Source organism: Zonotrichia albicollis, chromosome 3, assembly GCF_047830755.1.
Source record: "Zonotrichia albicollis isolate bZonAlb1 chromosome 3, bZonAlb1.hap1, whole genome shotgun sequence".
Taxonomy (NCBI): domain Eukaryota; kingdom Metazoa; phylum Chordata; class Aves; order Passeriformes; family Passerellidae; genus Zonotrichia; species Zonotrichia albicollis.
This window is the reverse complement of record NC_133821.1, coordinates 43,251,378-43,273,186: the sequence shown is the minus strand read 5'-3', so window position 1 is coordinate 43,273,186 and position 21,809 is coordinate 43,251,378. Positions and strand designations below refer to the sequence as shown.

The 21,809-nt window shown below is 35.2% G+C and overlaps 1 protein-coding gene across 7 annotated transcripts in view; it reads left to right on the top strand.

Moving 5' to 3' along the window:
- The window catches only part of CEP170 (centrosomal protein 170), a 94,454-nt gene extending 72,930 nt beyond the window's left edge, over positions 1–21,524 (top strand). For 2 of the 7 annotated variants that reach the window (XM_074537257.1, XM_074537253.1), the window contains 7 exons: positions 4,592–4,826; positions 9,374–9,551; positions 10,975–11,142; positions 11,428–11,516; positions 15,300–15,393; positions 18,151–18,202; positions 19,161–21,524. In XM_074537257.1, the coding sequence (XP_074393358.1) occupies positions 4,592–4,826; positions 9,374–9,551; positions 10,975–11,142; positions 11,428–11,516; positions 15,300–15,393; positions 18,151–18,202; positions 19,161–19,447 (1,103 nt within the window). In that variant the 3' untranslated portion in view covers positions 19,448–21,524. The remainder of the gene's footprint in view (positions 1–4,591; positions 4,827–9,373; positions 9,552–10,974; positions 11,143–11,427; positions 11,517–15,299; positions 15,394–18,150; positions 18,203–19,160) is intronic. The other 5 variants (XM_074537256.1, XM_074537255.1, XM_074537254.1 and 2 more) reach the window with 5 other exon arrangements.
- Positions 21,525–21,809: the final 285 nt, after the last annotated feature.

Sequence of the window (21,809 nt, the reverse complement as noted above, 5' to 3'; positions counted from 1 at the left end):
TCTTAGCATTGTATATTCCCCAGGTATTTAGTTTTGCTGTGTCATTTATTGGCTTAATAGAAATTTCTGCTGAGATACACTGCTGAATTGTAGAGTTGACTCTGTGTGATTCTCTGACAGGTGTCTACAAAGGTACCCACAGTACCCAAGAGATGACCCTTCAAATAAAAATTCAGTCTTTCCTTGTCAGATATAATTGGAAAAGCAACATGTTTTCAATTTTAATCAAAATTTTAAATTGTCAATTCAACCTGAAAGGTGGCAATGCTAGGGTAGGGAAGTGTCAGTTAAGGCTTCCATATATTTATTTAAATAGTGAATATTAGTTTATATTATGATAATGCTGATTTCTGAAAAGGTAAAGCCCAGATGTTTTTTTTCACTTGACTACTTTTGTTTTTCACAAAACTCTGTATGAACTTTGAGTTTTGTGTCCATGTGAAGTATTGCAGGCTTCCTAGATTTCCCAGGTTGCTGCATTGAAGTGGTTTGCTGCTTCTGTTAAGGGAAGTGAGTGTATCTTTCTCTTCTCACTCTATTTATCTATCATTTTACTGTCTTTACTAAGTGTTCATTTTTCCATGTCCCACAGTAAAAGTTTACTGTGGCTTACATAAAATACTGTTTTCAAGAGAGAAAATGTGCCATCTTCTCATGGGTACCCCAACATAATAATCTAGGTAATTTTAAAAGACCATTGTTAGAAAAATCTACAGTACTAGTAGCTTCTGTCTTATAAAACTGTATCAGTTAATATATATCAGTGGAGAAGTCCGTCAGTATAAGGGCCAGAATCTGAAAGTAGTTAATGAAGCAGTCAGATACTTTCATAGCAAAATCATTGCTAAATAAACTGATGAAGTCTTGTTAATACATAAGTAAAAAATATTATTACTACTGTTTTGGATTTAGAGTTCTGAATTTTGTATCAGTAACATTATTGTATAATTTTTTTACTGATTTATTTTGGTTATTCTTTAGGAAAATTTGAATTGCTTTGAAAGTGGTGTAGCCTTCTAGTGTATATAGGAGTATATGTAAAAATGTATCTCCAACTACATATAGGCCACTTCTAATTCCTCAATTTAATTTTGTTTCTAGAAAAGTCAACAATTAATTTTAGCACTTTTGGAAAGTACTAATGAAGTGCTTGACTAAAGCACCTCAGCTGTTTGGATATGGTTTACTTCAGGCACATTTAATCAAGGTGTAACAGGAACGAATTTTCTTCTCTCCCTGGACAAAGAAAGACTGGAAAATGAATGATTTGTACCAGTATTGGGTTACCAGAGGACTAGCCTCTCTCAAAATGTTAAATATGTTCCATGGGTTATCTCATCAGAGGTCAGTTAACGCTCTACCACATTGTAGATCAGTAAACACTGGCGGCCTCTGAAATCAGCCCACAAAGAGCAATTTATTTCTGTACTTCCCAAATCAATGTTCCAGACACATATACCTGTAAAATGAAAGCAAGAATAAGGTGTAGTTTCTGGATTTTTTTATTGTCTTGTACTTCATGTGGATGAATTGCAACTTGATAGGGTTAAAATTGTCGAAGCTAGCAGCAAGTCTGTAATTTGTAGAATCATTTCTAATCCTTGATGCAGTGAAGTATTAGTTACTTTTATCTGAAATGGCAAGCAGATAAATGCAACATCTAGGGTGAGAACTGTTAGCATTAAAGTCATTACCAGAGGGTTTCTGGGGTAAGAGGCTTGATAACTGAGAACACTGTGAAGACACATGAAGCAGAATTAGTAACTTTATAGCACAAGCAGTGAAAGGTCTGGTGAAGGCACTGCCTCATCAAACAGTAGAGTGTGATCAATAAAAACAGAGGAGCCCAAAGACCTATTTTCACAACAACAGAGGGAAATTGAAGATGATGTTACAGAAGGAGGAAGCTGCTGAAAAACTGGGCATTGAGTCAGAACAGAGAGACCTTGAGCAGCCAGCTGTGTTTGGCAGCGCTGCTGCATTGCTGACCTTGCTGTCATTGCACATAGCTGCCAGATAGGTTGGTCAAAGCTGTTGAGGTAACTGGGGGACAAGAAATTGATAATTGAGAAAAAACAGCCCTTACTAAGTAGATTTTAGTAGTAGGAGCTTGGAATTGGATGCACCTTGAGAAGTCCGTGCCTCAATAAGAGCAGAATACCTTCTAAGTAGTATAAAGAATATATTCAGTAAAATTTATTCTCAAATCTTTGAAGTGAGAGTATGTTGTCCAAATCACCAAACTTGCCAGCTTAATGATTGTCAGGACATTATACTTCTCACAGAGTAGTCATTAAATTAGGTTTTAGTGCTGATTATTTTAGCCAGGGTTTTGGGGGGTTTTCTAGTTAATGGTACTGATATTCACAGTCTTTGGTGTCTGAGATAAGCAACTGCACAACAGCTTTCAGAAATGTACATAAACTACAGTGACATTTTGGGCCTGCGTAATTTAAAGATAGTATTAAAAGCATATATATGCAAATGTATAGCTACCTCACTGGGAAACATGCTTGGATATGCTTGTCATGAATTTCACAGCTTTGAGATTTTTACCACTAGGCCTACAGTAACTTTGTCCTCATATTAAAGAGAAACTCATTGATCATATGTAACACCCCAACATTTCAAGGCCTTAAAATTTAATGGTCTTAAAAATAGGGGTTTTATGATACTATGTAATGTTACAAATGATTGTTAATTATTTCATTTCAGTTGGTATCTCTGAAATGTTTAAACCTTTACAAAATTGAGTATTTTTGATTGAAAGTATAATCTTTTCCTAATAAAGTGTGGGTGGAAAAGAGGACCTAAGACTAATTTCATAAATATATTTTATTTAAGCAAATGCTTCTAATCTGAATGTTTTAAATTGAATTAACATGATAAAACACTATTTTGTACACAGAGAAATCCAAGCTTCTCCCAGACCCAGACCCTGATGTTGAAACTTACAGTGGTAGAGTACTAGAAATCAAATCTGTTTCTGATATTTCACTTCTCATTCAATTTTTAGTTTTTAAATATATTATTATATATGCTCATTGTACAGTGCTGAGTTGCTGAAGTATCTCACTTGAGAGATTTTAACATAAATTTTATAATTATTTTAAAGACTATAATTTGAACTGGGAAAAAGAATTTAAACAAAAATGGATGAAAAAAATGTGGGCCCAACTCATAAATCTCTTTGGACTTTGGTCACACATTGCTTGCATGCTGTTGGTGGGAAAATGTACTTTTTCTGCTCATGTTCTATTTCCCTAAGATCAAACAACTTTGAAGCCTCCAAAAAAGAGATCAGAAAGTGATTGGAGAGACATTGTTACTTTCTACAATAAAGTTAGAAAATTTTAAAAAAAGTAGAACTAGACATCATTTGAAACCCATATTTAAACCTGAAAAAATTGCACCAGCACATGTTTGTTTTCAGCAGTTGAAACTTCATTATTTGTATGAGGGAAGGGATGTAAGCTTATACATCAATGTCATATTCTACATACCATAACCTTTGCATTATGCAAAAATTACTTCCATTATTTATTACTTAAATTCATATTAGGGTATACTTCATTTGTAATGTTCATTTTTTAATGTATCAGGATAAATCATTATTAGTTCTTGAATTTTTTAATACTAAAAACCAATTTACATCATTTGGTTCTATATTTTTCAATCACCAATAGGTGGTCACACACTTACTTCATTTTCTGCAGTACTTACAGAGCCTCATGAATGTCAATCACTTTGGGGTATTAAATCCCCTGCAACAATTTAGCAGGCTGTGGTGATGAGGATTTCTTTACACTTGGTGGTGTCTCTTCCTGCTGGAAATGTCTGAGGACAGCACATCTGAAATCCATTTTCTAGACTTCAGTAGTTCATAAGGGGACAAGAGTCTCCTACTTAGTTCCAGTTCTCCTGTACTTCAGGCTGTCCTCACCAACGTGGCTGTATAATGCTTTATGTGCTACATGTCAGAATATTTACTTCTTTCTCTGAGGCTGCTTTTCTTATGGATGTGCTGCAGATTTGCATATATTAATTTTATATATGCTTTTTCTGTACTAAACACATAAGCATGGAATCATTAAGGTTGGAAAAGACCTACACATCATCTAGGAATTTTATGCTTTCCTTATGTAAGCATGCATTCCAGGCTTGGTGCCAGCTCCATCCCTCCTTCATATGTCTTCATTTTTTTTTATTGTGTATTCATAAACCTTGAATGAAATTTGGGAAAAAAATCTGCAGAAAAAGTGCAATCTGACTATATACTTAAATGTTAATGAATTGGGCCCTTGTTTTGTAATACAGTTTGTTTGAGCTCATACAAATCACTGGCTTTTACATCTTACTTTACTCATCACTATACAAAGAGCATTAGTTTTATGTTTTTATTAATCAATATTTTTTATTTAACACAAATTCTGTAGCTTTCTTTTAAAGATGTAGTAAATAAAACTTTTGTGAGGTACCTGGGGATGGATAATAAATAGCTGTGTATTTTTTGTGATGTTACTGAAATAATGCTGTTTTCTCTTATAAAAGACACCATAATAATTCTTTTTTAATAATTAAACTAATTTAGTAAGTGCAAGATGGAGGCGCTTTCCTACAGATTATGCTTCCACCTCAGAAGATGAGTTCGGATCAAACCGTAATTCCCCTAAACATGCCCGTCTGCGTACCTCTCCAGCCCTGAAAACCGCGCGCCTGCAGAGCGCTGGGACAGCAGCTCAAAGCAGCAACACCTTCAAGCACAGGATAAAGGAGCAGGAAGACTACATTCGTGACTGGACTGCCCACCGGGAAGAGATTGCAAGGTTGGTTTGAAAGGAGCGCTCCCAAAATAGCAGAGTTTGTACCCAAGTGCACATAGAGGACAAAGGGAGGTGATGGATTTGCTCTGTCACTCCTTACTGCTTTCCTTCCCTCACTGAATGGGTTACTTAAAATTCTTCTTAAGAGAGAGGTGTCTGGCAGGCAGAACACTCACATCACCAGCACATCTCTTTTTAGTGGAAATTGATAGTAACTTCTAATTTATGATAACCAAATCCCAGAAGATGAACTTTCAGTTGCAGTATTGGAACTTGCAGCGGTACTTGGTGTGTTTCCCAAGGCTGAAGTGTATGTGATTTTGTACTGCCTTTACATATTGAGATAAAATTTCAGATCAATCACAGGTGACAGAGAGAAAAAAGTAAGCTTTGGAATGTGAGAGACCGTGTTCTCATTTTCATTTTTGATTTATCAGGACATTAATTCATGTTAGGTACTTTCTGATTTAAGTTATGCGTATTCACCAAAAAGGAATTTTTTGTTGTCGTTGCAAGTCCTTGAGATTAGTATCTCAATACCTCTGTCGTTGCTGGCACTACTCTGCTTCAGGTGAACCAAGGCAAAGTTATTTGCACATTCTGGTAACCAATTTTTGCCATATCATGCAACACCCAGCAGTGAAAATTTCAGAGAGCTTGCACAAGCATGTAAATGTTATTTGACACTTAGATGTCAGTGTTCAGGTTCCAAAGATTTTCACAGAACTTAATTTGGAAGCCTAAACAAGAAATATGTTTTCCTTTTAAGATTAGTTTTAATAGTGTATTTTCTTAATACTGTGGAAGTGTTTTGTTTAGTGTGATTAATTATTTTTTGTTTCCTGATTTTGGTAATATTTTTCAACATTTGTTTTTCTGTTGTGATCCGTGCCAAGGGAGGCTGTGGTGACCTGAGAGACACACAGAATATACCTAAGGGAGTCTCATAGTATCTGGACAAATAATGAAATAAACATTTTAAAAATAATCTTCCTAGAAAATGTCTTTCTTTTCAGAAGTTAGAGATGGTTATAGGAAGGACTGTGTGTCTATGGGAAAAATAATTGATAGCCATAGCATATTAGTTCTTCCTGATAACTAGTACTGCTGAAGCTCTACTTCAGTGAAACTTTCTGATATATTTTGCCCATCTAAGAGAGATTGACCCTGGACATAATTGATGATTCAATCTAAATTCATTTGATGGTTAGGTTTGCAGGTTTTTCTCTTCCCTTGGGATTCTTACCCTTTCCTACATATATGTATTGGCTTTAAAGTTTGTTTTAAAGGCTGTGTACTTATCCTATGTCTTCAGCTTTATTTTCAGTTGAATTGCTGAGAGGCTCCAATCAGTACTGCCAAATTTTTAGGTTTATGTAGAGATTTTGCACAACGTGCATTAAATGAGCTTATTTAAGGTAAAGAAAAGTAGCATTTAGCATCTGAGAAATTCCAAGTTACTGTCATCTATTGTCACTGCTTCCAATACCAGTTTTAGCCTCTGCTGAGTGCATTTGCTGTAGGTCACTAGTTCATCCTTTCTGTGTCTCCATATCTTTGTAGTGATTCACATTTTTGCTCCTTTGGCTTTAATTTTAGCTTCTGTCCTCTATGAGAAACTTTTTGTCTCTGCTCCTATTTCCTTGCTAACCATAGGCTCTATTATTGCCTACCCTGGCTTTTTTTCCCTCCCAGCCATCAGTCCAGCCCCTATGTTCAAGGTTCCTTCAACTCTACTCAGATTATTAAAAAAATTAAGATGGCTATATGCTGTCATTAAAATTAGTTGATTTATTTTTGTTGCTGTTGAATAACTGATTAGATTGTAAGGATAAGCCTTTCATAAAATACATATGTAGCAGAAAGTAGTGTAGAAACCATGTAGCAAGCATTTCATTACATCTGTGTTACCATCATACTGTGTTTTAATGACTCCATGACTGCCACAGTATGCACTTTTCACAGACTTCAGGACTTACAGATGTTAATAAAACTGAAAATTTGAAATAGGTATTTAGAGAAACTTCCTGGAATAACTAAACTTGATTTAAAGCACTTTGTCATGGAGGGGATTTACACCCTCGGAATAATGGGAGCTTCACAAATATTTTATTGAAGGATGTTAAAGTATTGTTGCAAAATCCACTGAACTCAGTACAGGAAGTGTAACATAGCAGACTAAGCATAAAAATGCTTTTAGTAATCCAGCAGTTCAGCACTATTACAGATATCTTAGAAGTATTCCTATTCCCTTGTATTTTTTTCTAACACTGGTATTCTTTCACTACAGGTAAATAAGAGCTAGAGTTCCATGCTTGGAAAGGTGGTCATGCTCTCTCCATCCCAAGCCATGTGGTCTCACCTTATCCTATGTGCTGGAAACTGAGTCTGTTCCCTTCGTAACTGTGTAGCTGCCTGAGTCTGCTCACCAAGTGAATCTAAAGCAGTATTTCCTGGAGTGGGTTGAGGGATTTAGGGAATTTGAGGTTTATTAGTTCTGCCTCTTTGAATTGATTTGCCTTGTATGCCTGCTAGGTCTGATGCAGGAAGCAGTAGAGATCTGCAAGGCAGCCTACAGTTGCAGTAGAGTAAATAGTGTGCACCTAGAGCCTCAGTCTCTTGTCCCTGATTACACAAAACATACTCCTTGTACTTAAGCAAAAATGTATGCTTCTGAAAGTTAACGTAGAATTACTTGAAAACTTCATAAGTCAGGCTCAGCTCACAGCTGGTTTCTAATCTTCTTTTTCATAGTGCTTCACATTTACTGCTCTATATTGTTTCTATACAGGAATGTAATTGAGTACTGGACTATAGCTTACTTTCACATGGAAAATGATTACAGATTTTGTTCACATGACTGATATTTGACTGTGATAATTATCTGGTTTTTGGCATCAATGTTAGAGTTGTTTGTCCTGATACTTCTGGGATTCATTTAAGTTAATTTTTATATAGAGATCTGACACTTCATGCAATTTTGATTTCTTGCTAAGAACTCAAATGAAGTGGTTGTGTCATGCTGAAACATTGCTGATTTCTTTGAAGAGTTAAGTCTTCAGTAATAGATGCAACTTTTGATTATGGTGTTTAATGACATTTCTCTTCTGAAAAATTTGCTGATAGTTAAGTCTCCAGGTTTTATTTTCTTCACAGCTACGCATTAAATACCAGAATTTGTCCCAGAAAATCAAATGTGAATAGTAGCAACTTTTCTATTTAAGGAAAAAGTTAGACGATTGTATGACACAGAAGAAGTAGCTCTTTTAGGGTATCTACTACTAAGAATGTTGGACTTTGATTGGCATGTGTAAATTGCCATATATTTGTCTACAGCCTTCTTCCAATTATATGTGTATAATATATTTTATTATATAATTTACTTTATTGTGGATTGCTGATGATTAGCCACAAAATCCAGTGTTGGAATTTGGCTGGAAATTTCTCTAGTTATGTTTGCCTTTCTAGTTGAAATTCTGTTCACTTAATCTTACGCTATCTATAGGCCAGTGGTGTCCATTGTTTTTGACTTGAAGACAAAGTGGAAATTAAGAGCAGAAGGAAGCTCACCTTGAGCAATCAGCCTGTGTGGAGCCCAGGGTGTGTCACTGTCACGTGGCTGTGCACCTGCTTCCACTTGAGCAGCGGGCGCTGTTTGTGTCACCGAGTCCTCGGTGGCGCAGAAGTGGCACTGTCACCCTCTGTGCCTTCAGTGCTGACAGGCAGAAGTGTGAAAGGGCATCACTTAGCAGTCTGCTCTTCTTAAGTCTGTGATCCAGGCTGGAGATTCAGGGTGCCATAATGGCTTTTAGCTTTTGCTTTGTGGGATTTTTGTCTTGCTCCCTCCTTTTGGGATGTTTTGGGGAGGAGTAGCACAAGCAGAGCAAGCCAGAGCAAAGCTGGTTTTTTGATGCGCTGAATCAGAAGCAAAGAAAAGAACTCTTTGGCTGAGAATTCAGCTGTATTTTTGTAATGCTATCATACCCAGGTTTTAAAGGTATGTTGTATTTTTGCCACTGAAAATATTTATTGATTACATTTGGGGATTTAGGGTATTGGTCTGGAATTTCAGACCCATAAGCAGCTTGATCTGAGTGAGGTGAGGAACTGCTCGAAGTTCAGAAGTCCTGAAAACATTTTTTTTCAAGTAGGCAAACTAAGGTACAAATTAAATGGTTTCTGAGCATTTCAGATTTACTGCCATGTTACACAGCTCATCTGTGCAGTATTTTCAGCATATTTCCTATGCATCCTCTGTGTTGGATATACTGCACATTGCATGTATCTGTCTGAATCCTGGGAAGAAAACAAGGATACTCTGTCTTTTGAGATCACCTTTCACCTTCTTCCTCTAGAAAGGCATGCTGTTAAAAGCTTCAGTCAAAATTTGCTTTATGGCTCTACAAGTAATCTTTCTGTTTAAAAAGGCATGCAGCTTTTCATAGCATGGTCATCAGGAACTTGAACTTACAACCTCAGAGGCTGCAGATTGGGCTCTACTGGCCCAAAAGGATTTGTAGGGGTGAATGTAACACTCTCTTTATTACTAGGATCAGTCAAGATCTGGCTCTCATCGCACGGGAAATCAACGATGTAGCAGGAGAGATAGATTCAGTGACTTCATCAGGCACTGCCCCCAGTACCACAGTAAGCACTGCTGCCACCACCCCTGGCTCTGCCATAGACACTAGAGAAGAGGTAGGAGATCTTCATGGAGAAATGCATAAGGTTCTTCCTTTTCTTTATTTCTTTTGCTTTTAGCATTTTGCATAGCCTTTTTAGTTCCTCCACTCAACCCGTATGCATGATCTCAACTTTTTTTTTTTTCATTTGAAGTTCCTTTTAATTTCAACAAACAACCCAGGAATTATTTTGTGAACATAGCTTGTCAAAAGGATGCATACTATCTGTCTGTCTCTTTTTTTCCACGAAACATAGGACAAGGTAGTTATTTGTTTTTTGCTTGTCTGTAGCCTTAGATACTGTTGGACGGTATCTAAGTGCATTTAAAGACACTAGTGTGTATGCACAACTATATATAAATGTATACATTTAATTCTTTGCTTAACTATTAAAAACAAAAAAGTCCCTCTTTTCGCAGGTGACATAAAACTTTCATCTTCTGAACACTGAAATACTTAGGTACCATCAGTTAACTTTAGACTTTCTTTCTTAATAACATTGTCAAAAACTGCCTTTAAATAAGTTTGCTTTATGCTTCTAATAATTCTTATTTTCCTTGCCTACCTCTGGTGTGCTGTTCTATGAATATATTGACTAACATTTTCTAGTAATCATCACAGGTCTAATGCTGATAAACATGTTAATCTGAATTTAAGTCATCACTTTCTGCCATGTTACAGTTCACCATAATAATGTGTTGTAAATGTTTAATGCATTTTTTTCTTCATAGTATTCCTTTCAAAATGTGTTTTATTCATTTCTGTGTGCATAAATTTTGGTTAATACACTAGTTTACTGTGGTTAGTTTAATACTGTCTCTTTCTGTGGAAAAAAAGATATAAACAGCAATAAGAAATCTGTGAGCTGAGTACTCAGAAAAATTATAAATGCACTCACATAGATTTTGGATTTAATTTTCATAGACTGTGGTTAAACGTTAAAGAAGTAAAAGCTCTTTTTCTCAGATCCAATTAGATCACTCCAATTTTTTTTATCATTAAATAATTATTCTTCAAAAAATAGATTGCATTGTGTACATACTGCAGGTGGCAGTATCTCCTTTAGGTAGTGTAAGTCTTTCTGTAACGCTATGACTTATTTGGCAAAAAACCCTAAATCTCGGAGTACTCTTCTCAATTCCACAGATATGTTCCATTAATCAAAGAAATTAATGATTCAGTACCAGTTTATAGGTAGTTATTATGTTACCTGCCCATAAGCAAAATTTCAGTGGGGTAGTCTAAATTTGCCATGTATGTCTAGCATTTAAAAAAACCCCCAAATCTTGTTCATTTCTACAAGATGTTTTTACATAAGAGATGCATAATTTTATACTATAGAAGACAGCAGAATGATTATTATTTGATAGACATCTTAGAAACTGTTTCGGGATTAAAAAACCCCAGTAATCTGATTTTTGGATGTGTCCAGTAGATTTCATGAACTTCATTTTTCTTTTATCCCGCAGTTGGTGGACCGAGTATTTGATGAAAGTCTCAATTTTAGAAAAATCCCTCCAATAGTGCATGCGAAACCCCCGGAAGGGAATGGTCGGCCTAGTGATGCCAGACCTCAGCTGACAGAGGCCCTCGATCCCCCAACAATTACCCGCAGAAGGACTTGGAGCAGAGATGAAGTGAGCACACCACAGGATTCTCTCTAAGAATGTGTCAATTTTAAGCTTTTGCAATTATCTCCCCACTTAATATTCTAGACATTATCCTGCCTTTCCTACCTCTAGCAGGTGGCATTAATATTTGAAAAAATTATGTATTATTTTATCGGCAAAATGTTCAAATATCATTGTATATGATGCTATCTAAAACATAAGCAAGATTTTTTTATAGTTAAAGATACCAAAATATGTGGAGTTGTTACTATTGAACTAATAATATCCTTTTTTATTAAAAACTTATTGCAGGTTATGGGGGACAGTTTGCTGTTGTCCTCAGTCTTCCAGTTTTCTCGCAAGATAAGACAATCCATAGACAAAACAGCTGGCAAAATCAGGTGGGTTGTTAAAAATTGCTGTTATTGCTGAAAATGTCTGTTCCCATCAACATCCCCAGCAGTAAAAAAAATATATATAATAATCACAGAGGAAATGTACATGGTAGAAGCTTGTCTTTTAAAAAAGCACTGTTACCTATGGCATTTTTAGCATTCAGAGATTTAGAATGAATATTTTTTTCCATTATTCCTTCTGCTTATTTCACTTATGTGAAGAGAAATATCAGGAAAGTTTACACGGACAGAACAACATCCAGCAGAGGAGCTCTTCCAACATATGCAATACTGTACAAATTCTACCCAACCTCTGTGCAAGTCTTGTAAAACTCCCTTCCTTAAAAGATAAGGTTAAAATGTTGCTGAACTCTAACATTGAGCCCTATAGGTTTGCCAGGTTGTTGTAGGCATTTTGCATTTTAGGAAGAAAAAGCTAATTGGACAGAGGAGAGCTGTTTGAGTAAATCCTTCTGAAAAACAGCTTGCTCTGGAGACAATGTGATCCCTATTGATTTCTAAAACAACAGATGTAGCTACCTCCCATTTTTAATTGAAAATTCCTGCTGAAATAGATTCCCTCATAAGATGTCATAGTAGTTAAGAGGAAGTGTAGACATGTCAATAATAGTAATATGTTGCTCTGCTGACAGTTCCATTTAACTTGAATATGTGGGTGCAAAACCAGTTGTGACCACTTTGGTTGACAAGAATAAAAGAAAATTCATAATACAAAGTTCACGGTTGTATATTTCTTATGTTCTTCATGTCTTTGTGCCATTAATAATTTAAAAATAAGAAGTCTTTGGCTTAATACATAATTTTCTGAATGTGAGAAAATATTAGGTCTGTAATTGATTGGTTTGTTTAGGAAGTGTCAGATATTGGAATATTAGATGAGTGACAGATTAAACAACAAAAATGTATGTCAGAATAGGGTGATGTAACCAGTAAAAGTAGCAAAATACTAATATATCTGAAGATTCTATTCTCATGGGATTATCAGAAAAGATTTGGCCATAGAAATCAAGAAGAAAAATAATAATCTATATAAATTGGTTAAAAATGTAGGTTAACTGCCATTTCTAGTCCTGCTATTTCTTGTAGGAAAAGTATCACCGAGTGAAGAATCAATTATTTAAAAGCCTGTAACTCATTTTAATTATCCTATTCTAAGGAATTTTGTGTGTTGTTTTTACTGGTGATCAACAGTTAATGTTAAATTGAGGTCTTAGACATTTCTGATTAATTTTCTGATCTTGAAAAGCATGTCAGCTACTAATAAATGCAATAATAATGTGCTCATGTATGATATAAATACAAGCATACCTACAAATATTTTATGCATACTTAAAGAAAGGGGATTTTTTTTTCTATAAAAATGCAGTAAACTTCCATTAATAAGCCTTTTTGCTGGGCATCTTGCAAAGTACACTGAAAGAAAAATGGGGATTGAGCACAATCAAAACAAAAAGGTTTGCCTCAGAAAGCAGGGAAAAGCAAGAGAAGGCGGCAATTGGCATTTATAAATATATTATTTTAACTTGAAAAATATGGTTAGAAAGGGGAATAGCAAAGAAGACAGAGATGATGATCCCCCAGGAAGTTTAAAATAGCTAAATGAAGTGTTCAAAAAGATAAAGTAAAAAAGGAAATAGGCTTCCCAAGTTTATAGTAAAAACAAATTGGCTGTCCACTTTATAGTCTAAATAATAAAAATTTCAAAATTTCTAATTAACACTCATTTTCTTCCGTTCTTTTTTAATAAAGTGACCAATGAAATGAGAACCTTTCAAATTTTAGAAGAGAAGAACATTAGCTCTAAAAACACCACATAGAGAAGCAAAGGCACTAATCACATACATCAGGATAGAATTATTTTAACAGAACATGGCAAGAAGGTAAATAAAAAAATCACACAATATCACAATAGCTTTTTTTTTTTTTTGCTAGTGCTGTTTACTGCTAAATAAAGCCTTATTTTCTATGTTCTTACTGATTTCCAGGTGATATAAATGCTATTATATTAGAGAGAGTATAGCTGCATAAGATTGTCTGTATACTGAATAAATATTTCCAGAAGTTGCTTTTTTAAAAATTATGATCCTGTAAAGGACTTCATTGTCTCTGCTTTATTTTCTTCTCTTTTTTTTAAATGTGTATTTGAACTCCTCAATGAAAAGCATGTACTAAATTTTCCATTGTATCTGAAATCTCTGGTATCCAGGCTGCATGGCTTTGCAAGCTTTTTCACTCCCTGCCAAAACATGAAAAATTTGCCAGACCTCTGATGATGAACTTTTTCAAAAGATGATGACCCTAGCTAAGGCCTTAACATTTCCTGCTTTCTTCACTGCACTTCTGATTACTTTTAGTTTATTTATTTATTCATTCTCCAAGAAAAAGTGTCTATTAATGTTTACTCCTTGTATGCTTTGTACGTGAATAAACCCAAGTCTGGCAGAAGTTGTCACTGCCTCCATCCCGTGACATTTTTTCATCAAAGTAGCATTTCCTCACAGTGAAACCTCTGACATAAATACGTTCCAAAGCAGCAGTGAGTAAAGACCTCAAAGATAGAAGAGTTAAAGCAGCTTCTGGATGAGTTGTCTGTCACCAACATCTGTATACTGATAAAATAAGGCAGGGTACATATTTTGCAAAATTAGATAATCCTGACAGGATAATAATGGAGAATGAAATTCCCCATAGGGTATGCAGAACTGAAGGAAGGTGATCAGAAATGCAGTACTAAGGCTCACAGCTTTCTTTCAAATTCTTAGTCTTATGACATTCACTGTATCATGAACTTCCAACTTAAAAATTATTTTCTCAGAGACCTAGCTACAATAATAGCTTCTTTTAAATATACTGCTCTTTGACCATTATTTGGAATTGTGTGGTTGGTTTGTTTAGCAGTTTTACTGCAGGTATTTTTGAACTTTTTAACTTTTAAATACCAATTAGAGAAGAAGTGGATTCTGTGTCATCATGGTGTCACTTCACAGACCTTAAATATCTGCACATTGCTTTTTTTTCCTTTTCTTTTCCAATTGCACCAATGGAGAAAGTTTAATTTCTGTTTATTATATTACAATAAAAACAAAAATTTTATCAAGCAGGGAAGCAAAACATAAAATATAGGAATCTGCCACTGGGCTTTGGGGTTTTACAATAACAAGGGACTTACAACATGTAGTGATATTCATACAAGTGATACTCATGCTATTAGAACACACACACATACATATATATATATATATATACATATATATATATATATAAAATGTACTTACATATTGAGACTTTTCAATGAAAATATTTTCTAGAAAATTCATTTTTTAAATTTCCTAAAGCATTTTAATTTTTATTCATATAAAATACAAAGGTAAAAATTGATTTCCTTTATCTTATATTTTGCTATTATTGTAAAATGCAGTATTAATGGGGGATTTTCTCACTACAGTAAAATAGTTGGCTTTTAAAAAATATGTCAGTGCTGGAGAAAAGAACTAACTGTATCTGTATATATACCATAAGCAAGTATTTAGCTACAGAACTGCCATTTTAATTTCAATAATAATAATTTTGCTGAAAATCATGAAATTTGTATGCTTCCCTGAAAATTTAAACTGTATGGTTAGATTCTGTCAGGTTTCAGGTTTTGATATTTTATTTTCATTTAGTACTCCTTATGCTGTTTTCTCCTATCATGTTATTCAATCTTTCAGATTATTTTGTGGGTTTTCTTTTCTGTTTTAAACATACTGTTGGATTTCTTTCTTCTAGAATATTATTTAAGGATAAGGACAGAAATTGGGAAGAAATTGAAAACAAGTTACGAGCTGAAAGTGAAGTTCCTATTGTGAAAACATCAAGCATGGTATGAATAGTTACCTTTTCTGGGACTGATGATGTTGCTCATCTCATGGCTAAGTAATCAGTAGAGGAATTTGGTGTTTTCAGTGATGTAAGGGCAAAAATCTTTAAAAACCCTTATTTAGACACTAAGTATGTTTCAAGAATAAACCTAATCTTCAGTAATTACTAAGACTTACTGTCTTAGTAAGTAATTAATTTCTTACTGTCTCATTAAGAAACAAGTAATTGTTCAGGGGAAATTTTCAGATTAAGAATGCAGTTAAAGGGATTCAAACTATCCATAGACCATCAGTATGTTTGCTTAAAAAAAGGTAACAACCATGAGTTTTAATGTTAGATTGCTTTTGAATGAACTTGGTTTACAGTCTTAAAACTACTTTACCTACTAATCATTAATGCTTAATATGTAATACTTAACAGTAGAAATACAGATTATTAATATTTAGAGAAATTGTTGTGTTTTAATGCATGTGATGAAAATAATCCATAGACACATTGCAATAAAAGGATTTTTCAGTGAAAAACAATCCTCTTGGCTTTGTCTGGAAGTAGTAACCATAGGTTGCCCACCAGCACTCCAACTGTTTTATGTAATAGCCTAATTACAGCAATCAGCTATGGTTTATGGGCTAATTCAGGCCTTTTCAAGACAGACTGTGAGGGGACAGACCACACGTTGTGTCTCAGTACCCTTCTCCTCTGCTTCTAAACACAGAGCATAGGGTTTGAGAAACATCCTTGCATGAGACAGCAGGCAGAGCCCAGCTGCATTATCCATCTGCAGAGTCTGCTGTTAAAAATATCTGTTTACAGAGGCAGGGTTTTTTGTGGGAGAGAAAACTGCACAAATGTGAATACATTTCCTGTGGCATTGAACAGGCAAGGACTTCTCTGTTAGCTCATCATCAGTTAGTAAACTCCTCCAGACTGATTTTTCCTGGAAGTATAAAAGAGTTGGCCTGTAATTTCTGAAGAATGGTGTATTTATCAAGAGCAACAATTAGTAACTCAGTAATATAATTTAATAGATTTGCTGATAGGTTTTGTTAGGTTTTTCAAAACTTTAATCAAGTTCTTCATGGAAGTTTCTAATTTTTGAGCTATTATAAGGAGTTTCTCTTATCCCTCTCCAAATAAGATCCAAATTTAGTGTTTTATATTCTAAATGCCCTGTGGAGGGTCAAGGTATTCTTAAAAAAAGAAAAAGGTTAGTTGTACATTTATTCCTAAGTTCGCCATTTTACTGAATTTTTTTCAATCTATTAAAGCATCTCATACTACTTGAAAGTTTAAGGGTTGTTCAGGGGTTTTTTGTATAGGCACTGATTTTCAAGTTTCTGCTTAGTTTTCAGAGCAATTTGTTGTTCAAATGCAGTGCCTTCTTTTACCATAAAACATTAAAAGTTAAGAAAGGATAGTTGGAAGTGTTGTTTGTTTTGTCCTTAGAACATTTATGTCCAGCTCAGATGTGAAATCTGCTTAAAGATAATGACTTTATAAAGAAAATCAATTTCTTTGCCACCCGTGAAAATCACAGTACTTAGTACAGAACAGCTTTCTGAAATGGATTAATGGTTTTCTGAAATCAGTGCCTTTGAAAATTCTCAGCTTTAGAATACCACTGACAGCTCTTCTCAGCAACTCGGTTAACTATTCTTCCATGTAGGATCCTTCAATTGTAGGATTTACATATTTCTACTAATATAAATATGCTAATTCTGTAGCCAGGGAGATTACTCAGGAAGTGGTCATAGCACCAAGAGTGCCAGAGTTCAAGAACCCTTGGAAAATGCTCTCAGGCTCTTGGCTTGATTCTTGGGCTGTCCTGTGCAGGGCCAGGAGCTGGACTCAATGATCCTTGTGGGTCCTTTCCAGCTCAGGTTACTCTGTGATCCTACAGCATTAGATGTGGTACAATTAATGATTGCTGTGTTTCTGAGCACATTGATGTGGCTGTGACTGTGTTAGCAAGTAGTGCAGCACAGTGGAGAAAAATCTGTAAGGCAGAGAGCTGTGGCCCCAGCACTGGGATGCTGTACAAGGTCTCATGGGGACAGAACCTTGATGCAGTCATCTCACTGTCTGACTCACTTCTCTACACCCTCATAAATGACTGTTCCATTTAGTACTGAGTTTATCCTCTAACTTCCCTTGCAAGGTCTGCTGTTACATTGCCTGATCTCTACAGAGCTGTGGTGTCTGTGCTTGAGCAGAGGGCACTGGCAGATGAGTGAGAGTCAGAATGAGGCCGTGGGGATGGGAGCAGGCAGTCAGTGCAGAGGGCTCTGCCTTTCCCTCTGGGACCTGCCTCTCCAGCCTCCAGTACTGCCACCCACCAGCACAGATGTTCCTGATGCCAGGAGGGACAATCCATATAGCATAACGCAATTGGACATGTTTGGGAGTGGGACTGTTCGCTCCTGAGAGGTAGTTTAAATCTATTTTTCCATACTGGAAATTTCCTTTATTTTTCCATCATGACCTCAGTCTGGGAGAGGGAAGATAGGGATAGATAGGATAGGATATTAGAAAAATATTTTTCACTGTTAAAGAGGTCAGGTCAGGAACAGATTGCCCAGGAGGATGGTGGAGTCACCATCCCTGGAGGTGTTTAGGAGGCACCTGGATCTGGCACTGGGTGATGGTTTAGTGGAATAAATGCTACAGTGGCAGTTCTGGGTTAACAGCTAGACTTAAAAGCTTAAGGGTCTCTTCCGATCTCTTCTGTGATAATGAAACATGGTTGTTTCTTTTCTAGGAAATATCATCAATCTTACAGGAACTGAAACGGGTTGAGAAGCAGCTGCAAGGTACAAATCTTTTTTCACTTTTCTCTTCTGTGGTTGCTTGCTTCAATTTTTAATAGACGTCCATATCTGTATATATATAACATAAAACAAAGTTACTGTGATTTATTAAAATGTATTCAATACAATATCAGTTATGTACAGTTATACTATAACTGCTATCAGTTATAATTGCTGATACATTTGATAAAAAAACATAGCTGTATTTTTTTAAAGCAGAAGAGTGATCATATCTTTTTATATAGGATTAGTGGTCCATGCTTATCATCATTTTGGTAGCTGTAAATTTCCTATATTTGTTATTTTTAGTATTCAGATTTAATCTGAGATAAAATCATGTTTTTAAAAAGAATTTTTCAAGAGTAGTCATTAACCACCTTTAGAGACAAATCAGTGATAAATGTTAGTACATATCTGGAAATAAAAAAGAGAAGTTCTGTTAAATGTAACACATATATTAATAGTATAATAAAATGAAATTGTACTGGGTACTTCAGTTTGTCCTCACTGTGTGGATAAATGACTGCTTTTTTATACAAATTCCATTCAGTCATGGAATCAGCAACTATGGCTATTTTCTGGGAGTGGGGTGGAACAAAGCATAATATAATAACATCAGGGGAAAAAGCCACTTAAATTAAAACCATCCTTCCGTCCCTATAACCTAATCATAGATGGTTTATCATCTCTGTTTCTTGTCCACACATCAGTTCATGTTTAGTTTGTGCAGTTTCATTTCATCTAAAGTTTTAATACATGTAACTGATTTTGAATACATGTATCAGTTGACATCTGTGTTGGATGCACCATTTCTTTGTCATGGACAGCACACATAAAAACTCATATCTGTCATCATAAAAATAAAAATGTGAGATAAGGATTTCCATATTTTTATAGTAACAGAAAATTGTATTTTTTATGGCTTCTTCCCTATCCTTCTCATCCCTTCATGACTGCTTAGCAATTAATGCCATGATTGACCCTGATGGTACCCTGGATGCTCTGAGCAACTTGGGATTCACTAGCTCCATCCTGGCAGCTCAGCCGAAGCCGAAGTCCAGCCCTGTTTGCCAAGGCCCCCGGCCGGCAGCGCAGCCCAACTGCCAGCCCGAGGCCCGGGCTGCCCGTCCCGCCACCGGCCCTGCGGCAGCCGAATTGGAAACTGCTGAATCCGAGGCAGATTTCAGCATACATTTCAATAGGTTTAACCCAGATGGGGAAGAAGAAGATGCCACCCTGCGTGAGTGACATCTCAGTGTTTGATACAAAAACCTTTCATGTGGAATGTTTAGAAATCAAGGAAAACTTATAATGTTTGTTTTTATAATTAAAAAAAAAAGGCTTGGTCAAACAGTTGTTTTATTAAACCAGTTTTCTTTAATTGTGATGCTTTGATTGTCACACAAATACTTTTCAAATCATAAAGATATGCATAGATACCAGTGTAGGAAAGCAGATTGTGGCAGGTTTGCCCTTTGTGGTTGTGTGCTTTGCAAAAGAATTATTATATCAGCAGTTTTCCCTTAATAAATTTATTTCTTTTTAAAAGCCATGCAAGCAGTCTAACATTTACCGAAAACCCCAATCTCTTTGCCAAGCTGCTCTGATAAACAGACTTCCTCCTCTAAAGCTTGTACAGAACTGTTGAACAGTTATGTTTGATTCTGAATTAGATGATTTATATAGGAAACATTATCTTGGACTACAATGACACATTACTGCAAAAGTAAGACAGATTTCAGAAAGCATTCATTCTCATGTACTGGAAAATCTCAAAGAGTTCTGTGGTTTATGTAACCTTGTTGCTGCGTAAATTGTCTTGGGGTTTACAAATAAGTTCACATATTATGTTTGCACTAAGATTTGCTGGGAGTGGTAGGTGAACATATCGATATCATTGAACAGCAAGCAGTGTTTTGGTGTACATAGAAAACTGATAATACTGTCCTTGTATTATCATTACAGTGTTTTAATCCACTTTCTGAATAAACTATTTGGCACTTTTTGATCTTCTTCAAAAGTCTTTTTGATGTTAATGAAAGTAGAAGTATTTCATATCTCATTTCTGTCCAAATCTTTGTTGAAACTAACTAGGAAATAAATTTGAACGTATAGCAGTGTGGGACATTTTAAAGCATATTGAGGCAAATGGGCTCTCACAATCCAAATGCAACGTAAGCTTACAGAAGAAATTACTCTTTATTTGGAATGATCATGAGATGTAAAATTTTCTTTAGGGAACTTGGAAATAGAGTTGTCATGATTTGCTTGATCAATAGATGCACTCCCAAGCAAATTATTTTATTTGCTTCTGTATATTTTCCTGTAGTCTTGCTAGTAAAGCTGTCCCTGTCTTACATATTTAAAAGGATTCTGGACGACGACTGCTAACATGGACATTTTGCTTATACCACTGAAAAGCAAGTCTATTTAAAGTTTCCTATATAAGCCTATTTTCCTTATCAGTTGTCCCAGTAACTTAACATTTGGAAATAATGAAAAAAATTAAAGTAAATTACTTTGTATTTCCAGAACACTGTAATTTGGAGGAATGTTTTTTCTGTTAAATGTAACTAATAGACTGGAATTTTCTTATGTTTGCATCAGTCTCTATATATTAAGGTTAAAGATAAGTTTTGCAGCTTTTATGAAATGGTCTTTAATATTTCAGCAATAATCCTATATGAGATTTGTTTTTAAAAACCTACTTTCTGTACGCTTTTGAATTGTACAGGCTTTCAGAGATCAGTAAAAGTTGGACCAGTTAATAAAGATGCAAAAACTTTTTTTGTAGAGATGTAAAAACAAAACCACTAATCTGTTGTATAATGGATTTCATATTTTCTTTAAAAAAAATTAAAGGCAAACAGTCTTCATGTATGACTCAATATGCTCTACTCCAGCTAACTGTGGGAGCCTGAATGACACTAGTTTACAGAGGCTACAGGAAAACTTTTTGAAGGTGCAGAAGGGCAAAAATAGATGGAAACTAGAGCTAAGTATTGAAAATTGAGTGTACCAAACCATCACCATAATTCCTTCTTTTGTTTAATGCTTGGGAACATAATTTTTCTGCAGATTCAAGTGGAAAGTAGGAAATGGCTAGGACGGATTAAAGGTGCAGGCTCTTCATACGAGATTCTGTTTGTGTTATTTCAGGCGTTTTTACCTTTATGTTGTGTAATAAGCATTTTGCATTACTATGTTATTATTTTGTATGGACATGTTCTCCTTATTTATTTTTGTTACATTTATTATGTATGTTATTTTGTTATATGCATTTACAACTCCATTTTTAAATAAAGTGTTTCTGGAACTTTACAAATGTGTGAATATGTAATTGAGAGCTGGGAAGTTCACACAATCTTTCTGCAGACTAACTCGCCTTTACTGAAATAGGAAATTACATTTTTTTCATAAATATCCTCTCTCCAGAAAAAGTTCTGTTATTGCCACCACTGCATCATTTATTCTGTGTTGACAGTATTGGCTCGCTTTCCTGTACTCAGGTTCTTTTCCACCCTTCAATTGATTTTGTGTGCAAAGCTAGAGGCGAAAATAATCCAGTATGCTAGTCACCAAACAGTAGCTCTGTTTCCCTTTGTAGAGT